General features: G+C 60.5%; 1 protein-coding gene across 2 annotated transcripts in view; it reads right to left on the minus strand.

Moving 5' to 3' along the window:
• Positions 1–15,551, minus strand: part of CELSR1 (cadherin EGF LAG seven-pass G-type receptor 1) — a 143,581-nt gene extending 128,030 nt beyond the window's left edge. For both annotated transcript variants that reach the window (XM_088837574.1, XM_088837573.1), the window contains exon 1: positions 11,407–15,551. In XM_088837574.1, coding sequence (XP_088693700.1) covers positions 11,407–15,010 — 3,604 coding nt within the window. In that variant the 5' untranslated portion in view covers positions 15,011–15,551. The remainder of the gene's footprint in view (positions 1–11,406) is intronic.
• Between the last annotated feature and the right edge of the window lie 526 nt (positions 15,552–16,077).

Here is a 16,077-nt window from a genome sequence, read left to right on the forward strand (position 1 = left end):
GACACTCGGAGGAGGAGGCCAGGTGACAACTGAGGCAGGCAGGGTGGAGTGATGTTCCTGCAGACGGGGTCCCAGCAGCCCCGGAAGAGGCACGAAGATCCTCCACCGACAGCCTCAGAGCAAGCACCCGCCAACCCCCTGATTTCAGATCTCTGGCGGCCGGACTGTGAGGGAATAAACGCCCGCTGTTTGAAGGCGCCAATTGTTGGGGGTGGGGGTAGACTTTGTTACAGCAGCCCCAGGAAGCCGACTCAGCAGGCCTCTAACCACAAAGCATGGGTCCAAAGAGAAGCGGCCGACCCTCTGACTGTCTAACGACTGGCTGATCACAAGTCCCTTGGCTCCCGAGGCTGCGCGGAGCCCAGGCTGCAGCCTGTAAAAGTCCGTAAGTGAAGCCAGGACCCTGCAGAAGGGGCGCAGAGAGGACTGGGCTCAGCAAGGAAGCCATAGCTCAAACCGTCCGTGTGCAGCCCCAGCAAAGCTCTAAAGGGAACAGGAGGCCACGGACGTGCCCTGCAGGGATCCCAGAGCATTCCCAGGATGCCGCCCGAATCTCTGCCCTGCTCAGATCTGGGAAGACAGGGGTGAAGTCTCCGGCTGGCCCTGAATCTCCGCCCTGCTCAGATCTGGGAGGACGGGCGTGAAGGCTCTGGCCGGCCCTGAATCTCCGCCCTGCTCAGATCTGGGAGGACGGGGGTGAAGGCTCCGGCTGGCCCTGAATCTCCACCCTGCTCAGATCTGGGAGGACGGGGGTGAAGGCTCCGACTGGCCCTGAATCTCTGCCCTACTCAGATCCCGGGAGATGAGGGCTGAAGGCTCCAGCTGACTCTGAATCTCTGCCCTGCTCATATCTAGGAGAACGGCGGGGGTGGGGGGGGGGGCGCGGTGAAGGCTCTGGCTGGCCCTGACCGCACGACCCTGGGACTTGTCAACCCCAGCACCAGAGGCCTGGGGTAACTCTGCTCCTCAATCCCCACGACGTGGCAGCTTGCAAGCTTCCTCCCTGAGACTTGTCACTGCCCCTTCACCCCGTGGTCCCCAGAGCCCCCATCAGTTGGACCTGCCCAAGCCCCAGCTCACTTCTGACCTTCCTGAGAAGCCTCGCCTCACCGCCCCACCCTACAACCTACAACATTCACCACTGCGCTCCCTCCATGACTCCTGAAATCTGTGCCTATGGGGGTCTCGTCCTGACCCAGGTGCCTCCCCTGGAGACTCCCCTTTCTTGGGGAGGCGGTTCACGGAAAAGCCCACAACCTCTTCCTCGGGCCACCACCTCTCTTGAAAGTCACGGTGGTGGCTGCAGACATCCTGAATGTACCGAACACCACTGAAGCATCCACTTTGAAATGGTTTATTCATGCTATGTGAATGTCACCCCAATAAAAACGGAGAAGACATCACATCTGATTGCTTAGATGGGTCAGAATGCCAACGAAGTCCTGCTAGACCAGCACACGTGCCAAGTTGTGTTAAACCCGAAACTTGGTCCTGATGGGGAGCGGGGCCAAGGGACAGGGCAGGGCTGGGGAGAGCAGAGCTCCCCACATGTGGGAGGGGGAGCAGTGTCTCCACCCCTCTGCTGGTCTCCCCCCAAGGCACTGGCCTCCGGTCTGGATTCCCAGCCCTGAGCTGACCTCCTCCCCTGGGGACACCTGGGCACCCAGGCACTGAGCACACTTCTCCTTACCCTGGGCCTTAAAGGTCCACATTCATCTTTGTGGCTTCTCATATATAGTTAAACATCAAAGAGATTTTACCCCTGTGCCAGACACAAAATTATATGACCATATCTGCCCCTTTTGCTGTTTACAAGACAGAGGTTAAGAGTTCAGGAACTCGCAGAATGAGAGACCCAGGCTCCACAGGATCCGTCTGGATGCTGTCAGGACCCACAACAGGACAAAACAGATCAGGGTGCTGCCCTCTGGGCGGGAGGACCACAGATCAGAGGCACCCGCTCCCATCTGGCCAGCATCTGAGTGACCATAATAATTCTGCTTTGTGGCATTAAAAAGAAAATTATCGTAAGATATACATAAAATTTGGGCTTCCCTGTGGCTCAGCAGTAAAGATTCCACCTGCATTGCAGGCGCTCTGGATTCACTCCCTGTGTTGGGAAGATCCCCTGGAGCAGGGCAAGGCAACCCACTCCAGTATTCTTGCCTGGAGAATCCCTTGGACAGGGGAGCCTGGCAGGCTACATGCCATAGGGCCTCAAAGAGTCAGACACGACTGAAGTGACTTAGCATGCACGCACACATACATTTTAATGTTTTAGTCATTTTAAAATCTACAGCTCAGAGGCACTAAGTACATTCACAATATTGTGCAACCATCAACACCATCCACTTCCAGAGTTCATCTTGCAAAACTGAAACTTTATACCCTTCACACAACAGCCCCCACCCCTCTCTCCCAGCCTTGGTAATACTCATTCCTTAAAAAAATAAAAAGTGTCACGTTTCTTCGGCTGTGCTGGGTCTCAGTCGCGCCACGCGTGTGGGGTCCTTAGTTGTGGCATATGGAATCTGGTTCCCTAATCAGGGTTCAAACCCGGGTCCCCTACGTAGGGCGTCTTAGCCACTGGACTACCAGGGAAGCCCCTACTTTTATCTCTATGCATTTGACCACCCTAGGAGTCTCACACACTCCTATAAAAAAGCTGGTCCTTTGGTGTCTGGCTTGTTTTCACTGAGCACAAGGTCCTCAAGGTGCATCCACGTGGTAGCCTGTTTCAGAATCTCCTTCCATCTTAAGGCTGAGTAACATCCCGTGATGTGTACAGGCCACTTTCGCCTATCCGTTCATCCACCGAAGGACGCCTGGGTTGCGTCCACCTTTGGCTTTTGAATCACGCTGCTGTGAACGTGAGCATACAAATGTCTGTGGCGTTCCTGCTTCCGCTTCTTTTGGGTGTGTACCCAAAAGAGGGATTCCTGGATTCTCTAGCGATTGAGGAACTACATACCACACTGTTTTCCGCAGCAGCTGCACCATTTTACATTCCCAGCAGCGCGCAGGGGTCTGATTTCTCCATGTCCTCGCCCACAATTGGTATTTTCTGTTTTGCTTTGTTTTCACAATGGTCATCCTGAAGGTGGGCAGCAGAGTCCCACTGTGGCTCTGATCCGCGTTCTCCTAGTGATCAGTGATGCTGAGCATCTCTCCCGTGCCTGCGGACCACCTGTCTCTCTTCTTGGGAGAAGTATCTGTCAAGCCCTTTGCCGACTTTTTAATCTGGTTATTTGTTTCTCTGCTGTTGGGTTGCTAGAGTGCTTAATATATTCTGGATGGTAATCCCTTATCAGATAGAGGTTATGAAAATATTTCGTAACCACTTTTAAATATGATCATTTCTCAGCACGTGCAAGGTTCATGACAAGAGAGAAAAGTTTCCCAAGCCACAGCTCAAGCTGTATTCTCTTCTTCCGATCCTTCGTTTCTAGAAGGATACAGGGAAGGGGTCGGGAGCGGGGGTCCTGGGCAATGACCAACCCGCCCCGCCCCCCCAACCACTGCAGTGTGGGCCACCCGACCAGCGTCAGAAATCAGAGCTTGTCTCTGCTGCCCCATGAAATCTTGTGCTCTCTCAACACCAAAGACGGGACACAGCCCCGAAAAGCACAGCTGCTGGGACGGCGGCCGCACGCGGCCGTCTCCACCGCAGGCTGCACGGCAGCTGAACTACTGCACTTCACGGAAACAGTCCCGCGACCATCAGCTCACTGATGAAAATTTATTACCTGCAAGAGGGCTCTTATCTGCAAAGGCTTACAGAGGACGGCTTTGTTTACACAACTTGCTGCCAGTTTACCTTAGCCAAGTGTCATTTAGATTAGGTATTTTAAAATCCTGAAAAGATAAGAAAGATACAGAATCCGCAGTAAAAACAGACTTTCAGAAAAGAAAGAAAAGGCTTGATTGACAGGTGGAGGGAGGGAAAGCAGGTGGGGCTCCCTGACCTGCAGAACCTGTGCTCCCGGGGCACATCAGACAGCTGCTCAGGGTGGGCTCCTCATTGGTGTCCACCCCTCCTGCCCGAGACGCTGACCCCTGCACTGGCCCTGGGTCCTGACTGCACCTGGAGCACACCAGTCCTGCACTCCACAGTTTCCTACGATGCGGCTCCACCACAAGGGACCCCATAGAGGCTCAGGGACAGCTCCCCACCCTGCCCACCCGAGGGGCAAGGGAGTGCTCCCACACAACTAAGCACGGTGCACACACGGCCCTCAGCCCTCCTGTCCTGGACAACGGGCTCACTCACACTGAGCTTCCAAGCTCGGCGTCCCCTCACCTGCACTCCCCAGTCCAGGGCTTCACTGCTGGCCAACAGGAGATCAGAGGAGGCGGTCGGCACAGTGGGTAAAGCACCTGGGCACCAGGGTCCGGGCCTGGCCCTTCCCACCACAACCAGCTTGCCGGCCTCAGTCTCTCTGCTGCATAATGGGCATTCTCTGAGGTCCAAGCGAGACGACACGGGCAGAGCCCAGGCGTGCAAACCGGAACAGTGGTGACTGTGCTCTCCTGTGACCACCCCGGATCCCCTGTTCAGCTCTAAGGCCAGCCTCCTCCTGCACTGCAGGCCTTCTGGTCCTTGGGGCCAGGCTCTGACCACTGACCACAAAGACACAGCAGAGAGGAGGCAGGGGGCCAGCGGGTACAGCCAGGGAGGGGAACGGTTCGGGGAGGCCCACAAGCCCCTGGCTCCCCAGAGCTGGCACAAGCCTCACGGGGGCCCAGGAGCACCTACACTTTCAGCAGAAACACAATGGGATGACAGGAGAGGGGCCAGACAGCTCATCTCACGTCCCCACCTAGAAAATGGAGGCACCGCGGCCTCACCGACGAGATTCAGGGAGGAGGTACACCAGCTCACCTGCTCACCTGAGGTTCACCTGTCCTGGCGGCGCCGATGGACAAGCTTGTGGAAAGGTGGCCACAAGGCTGGCCCCACAGCCTCGGCTGCCAACCTGCCAGGCACCGTGGACCTGATACCGTGAGGGAGGCCAGCCAAGGGCTAGAAGGACACCCTGGCACGGGTCCCCATCCTCCGTCCCCTCCCAAGCGCCAGCACAAGCCCCCAGTTATGAGGGACCTCCTGTGTCAGCCCCCACACATCCACATGACAGCAAAGGGGAAAACACAGGGTGGGCTAGCTGGAGGAAAGATGATTCTACAGTTTGTCTTCAAAGCAGTTGATAGGATCGTGTGTGTATACGTATGTAAGTGTGCGTACATGTGTGTGCGCGTCACGTACATGTGTGTACACATGTGTGTGGGGTGTGTACGCGTGGAGGTGTGTGTGCCTGCATGCATGTGTGTGTGCCGTGTGTGCGTGTGTGTTGCATATACGTGTGTACATGTGTGTACATGAGTATCTCTGTGCATGTGTGTACATGTATATCCATGTGTGAGCGTGTGTAGGTGTGTGTACATGGTCTGTGTGTTTAAGAAAAAACCACCGCCTCTATTCAGGACATCAGGAGAGTCTGGACAGAATGATGAGGATGATAAAGCCTGGCGTTGGGCTTTTCCCAGCTCCAGAATGTTCACTCCCTAAAAGGTGCCTGATTAGCCAGGGAGCCACAAGTTCTTACCTGAAGCAAAAGCAGGAGAATCCAGACACTGGAGTTTTCCTGAAAAAAAAAAGCCCATTCCTTCCACCTGGGGCCAAGCCTCCAGGTGAGCACGGGCGACTGAGAGTGTGACGGGGGCGTTTCCGCACCAGCACCCCCCCGGCCCTCCCCGGGGCCACGTGTGCTGGGCACCCACTGTGCGCCGAGCAGGCCCGCAGGGCACGGCGTCCTCTGCAACGCCATTCCCTCTGTCCCCACAAGCTGGGTCCCCAGCCCGCGCGTCCTCAGGTTACCACGGTGACCCGCCCAAACCAAACATGCAGAAGGAAGAGGGCTCTTTACCATCCCCTCCACCCCCCACTCAGAGAGGGCTCGCAGGAGAGTCTAGGTGTTCAGGTTACAGAAGAAGAAAACACCGAAACTATCTCCCCCAGGGCTGTGAGCTGGAAAGAATCAAGCCGAACCTGGGAACACGCTCCGCACTCTCTGCCCCACCTGATAAAATCGACTTCTGTTCGCGGCACGTAAGTGCTGGCGGAGATGCAGGCCCTGTGGTCCCAGCCACACCACACGTCCCGGGGCACAGCCTCTGCTGGGGAGGGCAGCACCCACCCAGCTGGTTCCCTAGCGGGTCTCTGCCCACCAGTGTCCCCCCAGTGGGCAGGTGCGTGCATCAGCCCAGCCCAAAGCGGACTTTCCACGGCGTCACCAGTCACCTTTCCTGACGTGACTTCAGCCCCATGCCTCCTTCCCAGGGGCTCTTGTGGCCACGACTTTCCCCAGGTTTTAAAAAAGTGGTCTCTCTGTCACCCTCGTTGGTGGGTGCGGCCGGACGGAGACCTCAGGTCACCGGGCGGGCAGCGCAGAGACAGGGAAGCCGGATCCACCCACTCCCGCATCAGGTCCTCAAGCAGACGAAGAGGCTCCCATCCCCGCCTCAGTCCCGCAGCTGCTGGGGCACGCAGCTCGGCCACAGCAGGCCCCCAACTGCCCCTGACTCTGCTCCCCACCCTGGTCCAGTCCACTGCTCCCCACAGGGGCCTGCGCCTGTGACCAGCGGCCCACACAGGCGGATGGAGTGCCAGGAGGGCGGTGCATGCTAACTCATTGACCCCCGCCACCCTCGACTCCACCCACGCCCCCACAGCCATCCCGCCTTCCCTCTGAGCCTCCCTGGCGCCGCTGACCCAGTCGTCCACTCCGCAAGCCCCTCTCCACCCTGGCTCTCAGGGAGACCATCAAGGACCTCCTCTTGGCCAACCCAAAGTGACTTGGCCTGAGGCCCCCCGGACACCAAAAGGCATCGACCACTGCTGACCGCCTTCCAGCGCTCGCTCTGCCTCGCCCCCCGGGCTGGCACCCTTGATTTCTCTCCTCCAGCTCCAGCTCTCAGGCAGGTCCAGCCTGCCTGACAGGCTCCTCAGGCCAGGCCCCCGCCCCCCAGGCTGGACCCGACCCCCATCCCCATCACAGGCCAAGTGCCCTGCCGACGGGTCACTGACCACCTACGGCCGTGCTGGTCCAGAGTGTCACTCCCGAGGCCGTGCAGCCCACCTCTGGCTGTGACCCCAGCTGCTCTCCCTGGCCCAAACCCACACGTCCCACCATCTTCACGACAACGTCTAAGGGGTCCAACCACACGGGGCCCACAGGGTCCGGCCCCCCTGCACACACCTCCTCACCCAGCTTCCTCTGCACGTTCCCAAAAGCACAGCCCATAAGCCGCTGCCCAGGGTTCAAATCCCAGTGTCATGGAGGCGGGTCCAGGCTGTGCTAGGGATGCCTTCCGTGGATGAGGCTGCTGCAGGAGCAGGCCTAGGGCTCAGATGGGCAGCATGAGGTCAGGGGCAGCTGGAGGAGGAGGCTAATGGGGGGTGGTCCCAGCAGGAGGGGCAAGTTGGCTGATCAACCCCACCTCACTCCCACGTCTGACTGTCTAAGCTCCCGAATCCCCTCCACACACCATGCTTGCCCTAGAGCCATGTTCCCAGTAGCAGTTCAGGGGAGGGGGAGATTTGCCCCACCCCACCCCCACCCGCCACCAGGAAGACACGTCACCCTCACTGTGGTATAGGGGCGTCCCCAGCCCACCCTCCCCTCGCAGTCACTTCGCTGTTTACCCACTGTCCCCACCCACCCTCCCGCTCAGGGCCAGGCACACAGTAGGGCCGGCACACAGTGGGTGCTCAATAAACAAACACTCCCTGTTTCCCAGCCAGTGTTTCTGAAAGTAAGTGCATTAACAGGAGACTACCTCCAGAGCTACTGAAGCCCTGAGACGGTTAACTGCTTCCCCAAGTGCCGGAGTCTTCCAGGGCTGGTTATGTCACCGGAGAATCCAGCTCGACAACTGACGTGGTTAAGCTGGTCTGATCCTTCTCCACACGGTGAGAAGCAGAAAAGAAACATAATGCTTGCCTCCAGACGCCGCCTGGTACAATGCCCACCTCGCTATTTCCTTGTTGGCAGTCGCTGTCCCTGCGATATCCTGGATTTAACTCAGCAAACACATTTTAAACTTTTATCAAGCCTAGACGACTTTATCCCATCGGCTCCCCACCAAAGTAAGCGGGTAAAGGTTATTCAGTCTCCTTGTTTCATGACTTTTGAGATTTGCTGACACCTCTGAATGATTCACGGCCCGACCACTGTTACCCCACCAACGATGCCCTTACCACCCCAAAGGCCCTCACACCCACAAGCACGGGGTCATTTTCCTCCCGTGCTCCATAATGTGCGGCTCACGCCTCGACACCCAAAGGCACACACGTGCTCAGGTGGATACTTAAAACGTCCGTTCACTAAATGACCAGCAGCTAGGAAAACTACCCAAGGGACTCCACATGTGACAGTCCTGTGGGTTATCGGCCACACGGCTCTGAAAAACGCACAGGGGCTCCCCTTGTTGTTCTGTGGCTCAGTCGTGTCCGACTCTTTGCGACCCCATGGGCTGCAGCACGTCAGGCTTCCCTGTCCTCCACTATCTCTCCGAGTTTGGTGGCTCCCCTCCCACCGAAAGCTAAATCTCATTCAAAAACCGTCCCATGTAAAACTAACAGCGTGTATCCCCGGATGCTTTCTAAAAATGGCAGAGATTTGAATGTGACGACATCGGTGTTTTGTCCTTGGTGGGCGACACAAAACCATCAACGCCATCTGCTCCCAGACCACACTAAGACCCCCATCCGGGCACAAGGAGCTGCCCTCCTCCCAAGTGTTCCATCTTGGGTACCACATACCCCCTCCAATCCCGTGCACCTTCCCAGCGGGCTCCTCTGCTGGAGGCACCCAGCCTGTCCTCGAGGGCTCCCACAAAACCTAGTGGATGGCTGGGTTCTCTTGACAGCAGCTCCAGGGTGGTAATAATTGCAGGTTATAAGCTGCTAATAACTCCAGCTCCAGGGCGCTGGAAGCTGCAGGGTAAGGCTGTAAACCCGGAGAAGCCAGTAACACTTCAATGAAAGTAGCACAGGAGTTTGAAACCACAGCTTTCCCACTGTTTCTTAAAAACGAAAGAAAGAAAACCTAAGATTCCAACTCTGGTTAACTCAGTCTGATCTCCTTGTTTTGTTCTGCTTCTACACACAGCTGTGCTGTTACAGCTTTTATAGTTTCTGGTATTTTGTTCTTCCAAGTATTAACTAGTTGTCAAATGGCTGGAGGGCTGTGTAGGATCCCAGGTGCCTACTTCATTATTGTTTCTTTTCTTCTTTGGCTGCATCCCGAGGTGTGTGGGTTCTTAGTTGCCCGACCGAGGACTGAACCCACGCCCCCTGCATTGGAAGTGACCAGTCTTAACCACTGGACGGTCAGGAAAGTCTCGCAAGTCTACTTTAAACCAAAGCATTGCAACAATTCACCGCAGCAACAAATTCCTCACAACATCTCTCTCAGGTAAGAGAGGAGAGGGTTTGGGTCTCGGTTGGATGCCTGGCACTTCTGCTCGCAGGCCGTGTGACCCCGAGAAAGTGACCTCACACCTCTGAGTCTCAGCCTCTTCATCTGTATAATGGGCACAGCATGATGCCACTCGCCTCCCAGGTACCGGATGGATAAGCGACAAGGCAGCAGGAGGAGTTTACAAAAGTGCTTGAAATCCGGCTCCAGGTGACCACCACCATCTGGGAGGGTGGGCACGAGGCCTCAGCACCTGACAGACTCCAGGTGTGTCGCACGGGCTTCCGAGCCCAGAGCTGGACCACTGGGATGTTTACTACACAGCACGGAGTGCCCGGCTCACCTTCAACTGCGGTCCTGGCTGTGGGCCCACCAGGTAGACAAGACAGCCCTCAGTTCCCAAACGGGTGAACTTTTGGGTGAAATCCATCCCAAACCCCTTAACCAGACATCACGGGCCGGGGAGGGCCACACTCCTGATGCTTCGGACACCCTTGCTCCCAGCAAGCTCCGGTTCCCACAAAAGCACCATGTTCCATGTAAGCTCAAAACCCTATGATGTTGCCAAGTCACTTTTATATAGGCTGGATTTTCCACTCTGCTCTACCTAGCAGATACAGCAGTACAGGAAAAAAATAAAATGAAAGAGGAAAGACTTTTGTGAGAGAGACTTTTTAAAAAACTATCGTTGCTCGGAAAATCCATAACCCTGATTGACGATTCTCCTTAAAGCTCTATTCCATATTCTCTACACACAGTCACAACTTCACAAAACCCACAATATTCACCTGCGGGTAGACTAGGCGGCCAAAATCAATGTCGCAGTACTGCACTGCCTTCAAACCGGATCTGCAAATTCCAGCTTTTATAAGCAAGCAACTGGAACCTGCATGCAACACAGTCCTTGGTATATGAAGAATTATAGCAAAATGTGGAAACAAAATAAATCCAAGAAGTAACTTGCTAATTCTTCCAGGGGTGTGCTGAACTGTAATAATTTATTGTTTAAACAATTTATCTGAAATATAGACTCAGCTGCACAGATCCCAGCCATTCTTGATGACGGTCTCATCTCCTAGTTAGGGTCACCGGCCTGCAGGAGCCACCTGAGGTCTCTTGACCGTCCCCCCCGACCCACTCCCCTTCTCTCTTCCTTGTCCTTCTATCTGCCTCCCTCTCTGCCCCACCGCCCTGGGGGGTCAGCAGCATGGAGGGCACCCTTGCCCACTGGCCAAGCCGGGACACCGTCCCTCCAGCCCCAGAGTGGGCAGGCAGGGTTCCCACACTGGCTCCAGCACCAACCCGGGCAGGCCTCTCAGTAACGCCCAAATTACAAGCCCCTATCCAGGAGCACAAGCCAAGATCAAACGAGGCTACGTTTTCAAAGCGCTCCCACAGGGGCGAGCACACAGAAGCCCGCCTGTTATTATCTGGAGGAGACAGAAAGGAGAGACGAAGGCAGCTAACTCCAGCCGTCTTAGAGGGTGACTCAGGGACCCATCCGGCAATTTCCAACGGTCCCACCCGGAAGCTAATTGGCACATGGGGTGAGGAGTGACCTTTGATCTTTCCCAACAGGCGAGTGCTGACTACAGAGCATCACCGAGCCAAATGGCCGATTCAGATAACCCCAGAGCCCAGGTTTTAACAGCACAACTCGGGGAGCCAGGCCCTCTGAGAAAAGCCTGGGAAGCCCCGGTCTTGAACTTGAAGATGCCTAGGCCTGCTCCCAGCGAACTCAGTGAGAGCAGCCGTGCAGCCTGCCTCCTGTGAGCGGTATCCAATCATTCAACCTGGGACCACAGATCCCCATAGAGCCACCTGGGCCCTGCCCAAAGGTGCCTCAGCTTGCCGGGCGGCTCCTGGCAGCTCCCTGCCGCTCCCCGGGTGGAGGGGGGTGCCCCGCGGGGCGCCGACGGCCACTCACCGGAAACAGACACCTCCATGAGCGCCTCCAGCGGCCGGTTGTTATCTAGGTCCCGGCTCAGCTGCAACTCGCCCGTGGCGGGGTCCAACAGCAGCAGCTGGAGCTCGTTGCCCTGCAGGAAGGTGTAGTTGAGGCTGTCCGAGAGGTCGGGGTCATGGGCCGGGATGCGGCCTATCACACCGGTGGGGAAGCTGTTGGACTTGTTGGTGACGTAGTTGTTGAAGAGGATCTGGAAGTCCGGCAGCACCGGCGGGTTGTCGTTCTGGTCCAGGAGGCGGATATGCACTGTGGCCCGGCTCACCAGGGGCGCGGACGTGGCCTGCACCACCAGCAGGTACTCCCGCCGCACCTCGAAGTCCAGCTCCACCAGGGCCCGCAGGTCGCCGCTCAGCAGGTCCAACTGGAAGACCTCAGGCACGTTGCCTTCCACAATCTGGTACATGATCTGGGCGTTGGGGCCTTCATCGGGGTCGCTGGCTCTAATCCTTGCCACCACGGACCCCACCGGGCTGTTCTCCTCCACAAACAGCTCCAGCTCATCCTTCTCAAACACCGGAGGGTTGTCATTAATGTCCAGGACGGTCACCTGGATTTCCACCGAGGCACTAAGGGACACCGGGCTGCCCCGGTCCACGGCCAGGGCGCGAAGGTTGTACACTGCCACGTTCTCCCGGTCCAGCCGGCGCTGGGTGCGGATCACGCCCGACGTGGGCTCGATGTAGAAGTCCCCATCGCCATCGTCCCCGCCCTGGAAGGTGTACAGCAGGCGGCCATTGGGGCCCGAGTCCCGATCAGTGGCGGAGACCTGGAGGACGCTGGTGGACGGGGGCGCATCCTCGAAGACGGAGCCCTGGTACAAATCCCGCAGGAATCGGGGGGCGTTGTCGTTGGCATCGAGGATAAGGATCTCCAGGGAGGTGGTGTCAGACTTCTGGGGGATGCCGTTGTCCCGAGCCGTGATGGCCAGCGTGTAGGCGGCCTGGTCCTCATAGTCGAGCTCCGTCAAGGTGTAGATGGTGCCAGTGTCGGGGTCGATGCGGAACTGCGGCACGGGATCCTCCAGCACGTAGGTGATGCGCGCGTTCTCGCCGGTGTCCTCGTCGGCGGCGCTGATGGTGGCGATGGAGGTGCCCACCGGCCGGTCCTCGCTGACGCTCACCGTGTAGTGCGAGCTCTGGAAGACGGGCCGGTGGGTGTTGGCGTCGGTGACGTTGATGAAGACCTGCGCGGTGTGCGAGCGCATGCCGTCGGACGCGGTGACGGCCAGCACGTACTGCCGCTCCTGCTTGTAGTCCAGCGGCAGCGCCAGCGTGATGAGGCCGCCGCCGCTCTGGCTGCTGAGGGCGAAGCGGTTCCGCGTGTTGCCGCCAGTCAGCTGGTAGGTGATCACGCTGTTCGCATCCCGGTCGAGGGCCCGCAGGGTCAGCACGCTGCTCCCCACCGCTGCGTCCTCGTTTAGACGCAGCTCGTACACCGGCTGCGTGAACATGGGGTCGTTGTCGTTGACGTCCAGCACCGTGATGGACACGCTGGCCGAGGAGCTCATGGGCGGCCAGCCGTGGTCCACCGCCTCCACCCCAAAGCTGTAGTGCTCAGCCTCCTCGCGGTCCAGCTCCGCGCACACAGTGATCCAGCCCGAGCTGTTGTGGATCTGGAAAGGAAAGTCCGCGGCGGGAGCCAGGCCTACGGGCCCAGCACCGCCACCCCCCACGGAGGCCGAGGCGGTGTCCACCAGGCGGTAGCGCAAGCGTGCGTTCTCCCCCGCGTCAGCGTCCACCGCCTGGATGTGCAGGACCGAGTGGCCCAGAGGCACGTTCTCCAGCACAGCCGCCTGAAAGGGGCTGCTCACAAAAATGGGGGCGTTGTCATTAACGTCCAGTACCTGCACCGAGACCAGCCCCGAGGAGTTGATGAGCGGCGGCCGGCCCCCGTCCTGGGCCTTGATGCGCAGCGTGTACTCTCGGATGGCCTCGAAGTCCAGCGGGTTGATCACGTCCAGGCTGCCGCTGAGCGAGTGCAGGTAGAACTGCCCCTTCAGGTTCCCGCTGACGATGCTGTAGTGGATTGCGGCGTTCTGGCCCTGGTCGCGGTCGGTGGCCTGCACGCGCAGCACCGGCGTGTTGACGGCCACGTCCTCCGGCACCTGGACCACGTAGCGCTTCTCGCTGAACTGGGGGTAGTTGTCGTTCTCGTCCTCCACCACGATGTGCACGGTGGCGGTGGCGCTGAGCGGGCCCGGGTTGCGGCCCTGGTCGTTGGCCTCCACCAGCAGAAGGTAGCTGGCCTCCTCCTCCCGGTCCACCACCGCCCGGGTGCGCACCACGCCCGAGCGCTCGTCGATCTCGAAGACGCCGCGCGCGCCCTCCAGCAAGCGGTAGCGCATGTTGGCGTTGGAGGGCGCGTCGCCGTCGGTGGCGCGGATGGTCAGCACTTCGTAGCCCACCTCGAGGTTCTCGCGCACGCGCTCCCGGTACTCGGACTGCTCGAAGACGGGGCTGTGGTCGTTGGTGTCGCTGACCGTGACGGTGAGGTAGGTGGCGGCAGAGCGCCGCGGCGAGCCGTGGTCCACCGCACTCACCTTGAGTACGTGCGTGTCCTTGGTCTCGCGGTCCAGCGGGCGCGCGGTGCTCACCAAGCCCGTGTCGGCGTCGATGAGGAAGTAACCATTGGAGCGCTCATCAAACAGCGCCTCCATCTGGTAGCCCAGGCGCCCCGCCTCGCCCTCGTCGGGATCGTGCGCTCGCAGCTCGATGACCGCGGTGCCCGCGGGCTCGTTCTCGGGCACTGACACCTGGTAGCTGGGCAGCTGGAACTGCGGGGTGGTGCTGCCGCCAGCGCCACGCCGGGCCCGCCGCGCCGCCCCCGCCGCGGCCTGAGGCAGGCCTGGCGGCGGCGGCGACGGCAATGGGGAAGGCGTCCCCGAGGCCGCCTCCAGCGCCAGCTCCACCCGGACGGTGCCGGTCGTGCGCCGCAGGGCACAGAGCAGGAGCAGGCGGGCCGAGCCTCCAGGCGGCAGGCAGACAGGGCGGCGTGGGCAGCGGGAACCGGGGCGCGGCGGGCAGCTGCAGGCAGGGAACGTGGTCAAGGCGGCCAGCGCCGAGTGCAGCGTGGCCCCGCCGCCGCCAGGGGCCGGGAAGCACAGCATCGCGCCGGGGCCAGGCACCGCCAGCACAGCCCGCGCGCGCAGCTCGGCGCCGAGAGCCCGTCGGCCCCGGGACAGGGCGCCGCAACCGGGACCGTGCGCGCGTGCCCGCAGGCGGAGGCTCAGCGCCGTCTGGGCGCTGCGGTCGGCCAGGCGGACCTGCAGTGGCAGCGGATGTCCCCCCAGGCGCGCGCAGCCCCGGAGCCCCGCGCCGGGTCCGCGCCGCCGCCCAACCAGCCGCCCGTCGCGGCTCACGTCCAGCAGTTCCCGCAGCGCCCGGGGCGTGTGCGCCGCGTCCAGCGCATAGGTCCAGCCGGGCCCGAGAGCGAAGGCGCGGGCTCCGCCGGGCACTCGCAGCTCCCAGGCGGCCGCTCGGAGCCCCAGCGCCGGTAGGGCGGCGGCCGCAGCCAGCAGCAGCAACGCGGGCAGCACGGGCGGCGGCGGCGGCGGCGGCGGCGCCATGGCCCGGAGCCCGAGCCGGGCGCCCGAGCACAATCCATGCACCCGGCGCGGCTCCGCATCCACCCGGCGCGGCCGGGGGGCGGCTCCCGCGCGCCCGGTGCCGGGCCCTCGGGGCGGCTCGCGCCCCGCCTCCCCGGGGGCCCTGGAGGGGACACCGGGGGCCGGGCTCCCGGTCTCCCCCGCAGCTTCCACTTCAAGAGCACTTTGCGAAAGTTTGCGAAGTTGGTTTCAAGATGGCTCCTCCGCGCGTCCCGGGAGGGCGTCGCGCATCAACCTGCAGTGGCGGCGGATCTGGGTGGTTCCAGGTGGCTCCCGCGCGGGCTCGACAGGGCGGCGTGGGAAGCGGGGCGGGCCCGCGGCGGGACGAGGGCTGCGCTCCCGGAGCAGGACGGGCCGCACCGCGCGGCCAAGACCCCAGCGGCCGGCTGCTGCCTGGGCGGTGCGCTCGGCCAGCGCCCCCAGCGCCCGCGCTCTCCCCGCCCCTGGCCCGGCCCGGCCCCGCCCCCGGCCCCGCCGCGTATTGTTCAGCCCCTGGGGGAGCCGGCCCGGAGGTGCGCGCCGGGAGGATCGCTATGGAGACGCGGGGGCGCAGCAGCGGCGGGGCTGCGGGCAGGGCCCACTCTCCAGCGGCCTCCCCAACCGGCCTCCCTTGGGGGCAGGGCCGAAGGAGTCGGGCCGGGAAAAGGGGGCGGAGCGGCGTGGGGGGGGGGGGCCTGGTGCCGTGGCCACTAGTGCGACGGTGGCTCCACTCTCCGGGGGCTGAGCGCAACCGAAGCCCCCCTCCCCACCTCGGCAACGCTGATCCGTGGAGACCAACACCCGGGCTGGACCGACAGGGGAGAGTGAAGGGTGCGGAGGCTCCCGGGAGGGGGCAGCTCTCCAGCGGCGGCTGCTGCCGGGGCGGGGGTTGGGGGCTGGGGCGTTACAGATTTACAGTGAAATGCCCGAGGCTAAAGTGCTTAACCCGGAGAAATTTTCCTGGACTTTGAAACTCTATAGGCGACTAACCAGAATCGGGTCCCCATGGGTTTAAAAGGGAACTTTTAAAGGAAAAGAAAAGCAGTCCG

Source organism: Moschus berezovskii, chromosome 6 (genome assembly GCF_049115385.1).
Source record: "Moschus berezovskii isolate FMDL1 chromosome 6, NW_MosBer_1.0, whole genome shotgun sequence".
Classification (NCBI taxonomy): domain Eukaryota; kingdom Metazoa; phylum Chordata; class Mammalia; order Artiodactyla; family Moschidae; genus Moschus; species Moschus berezovskii.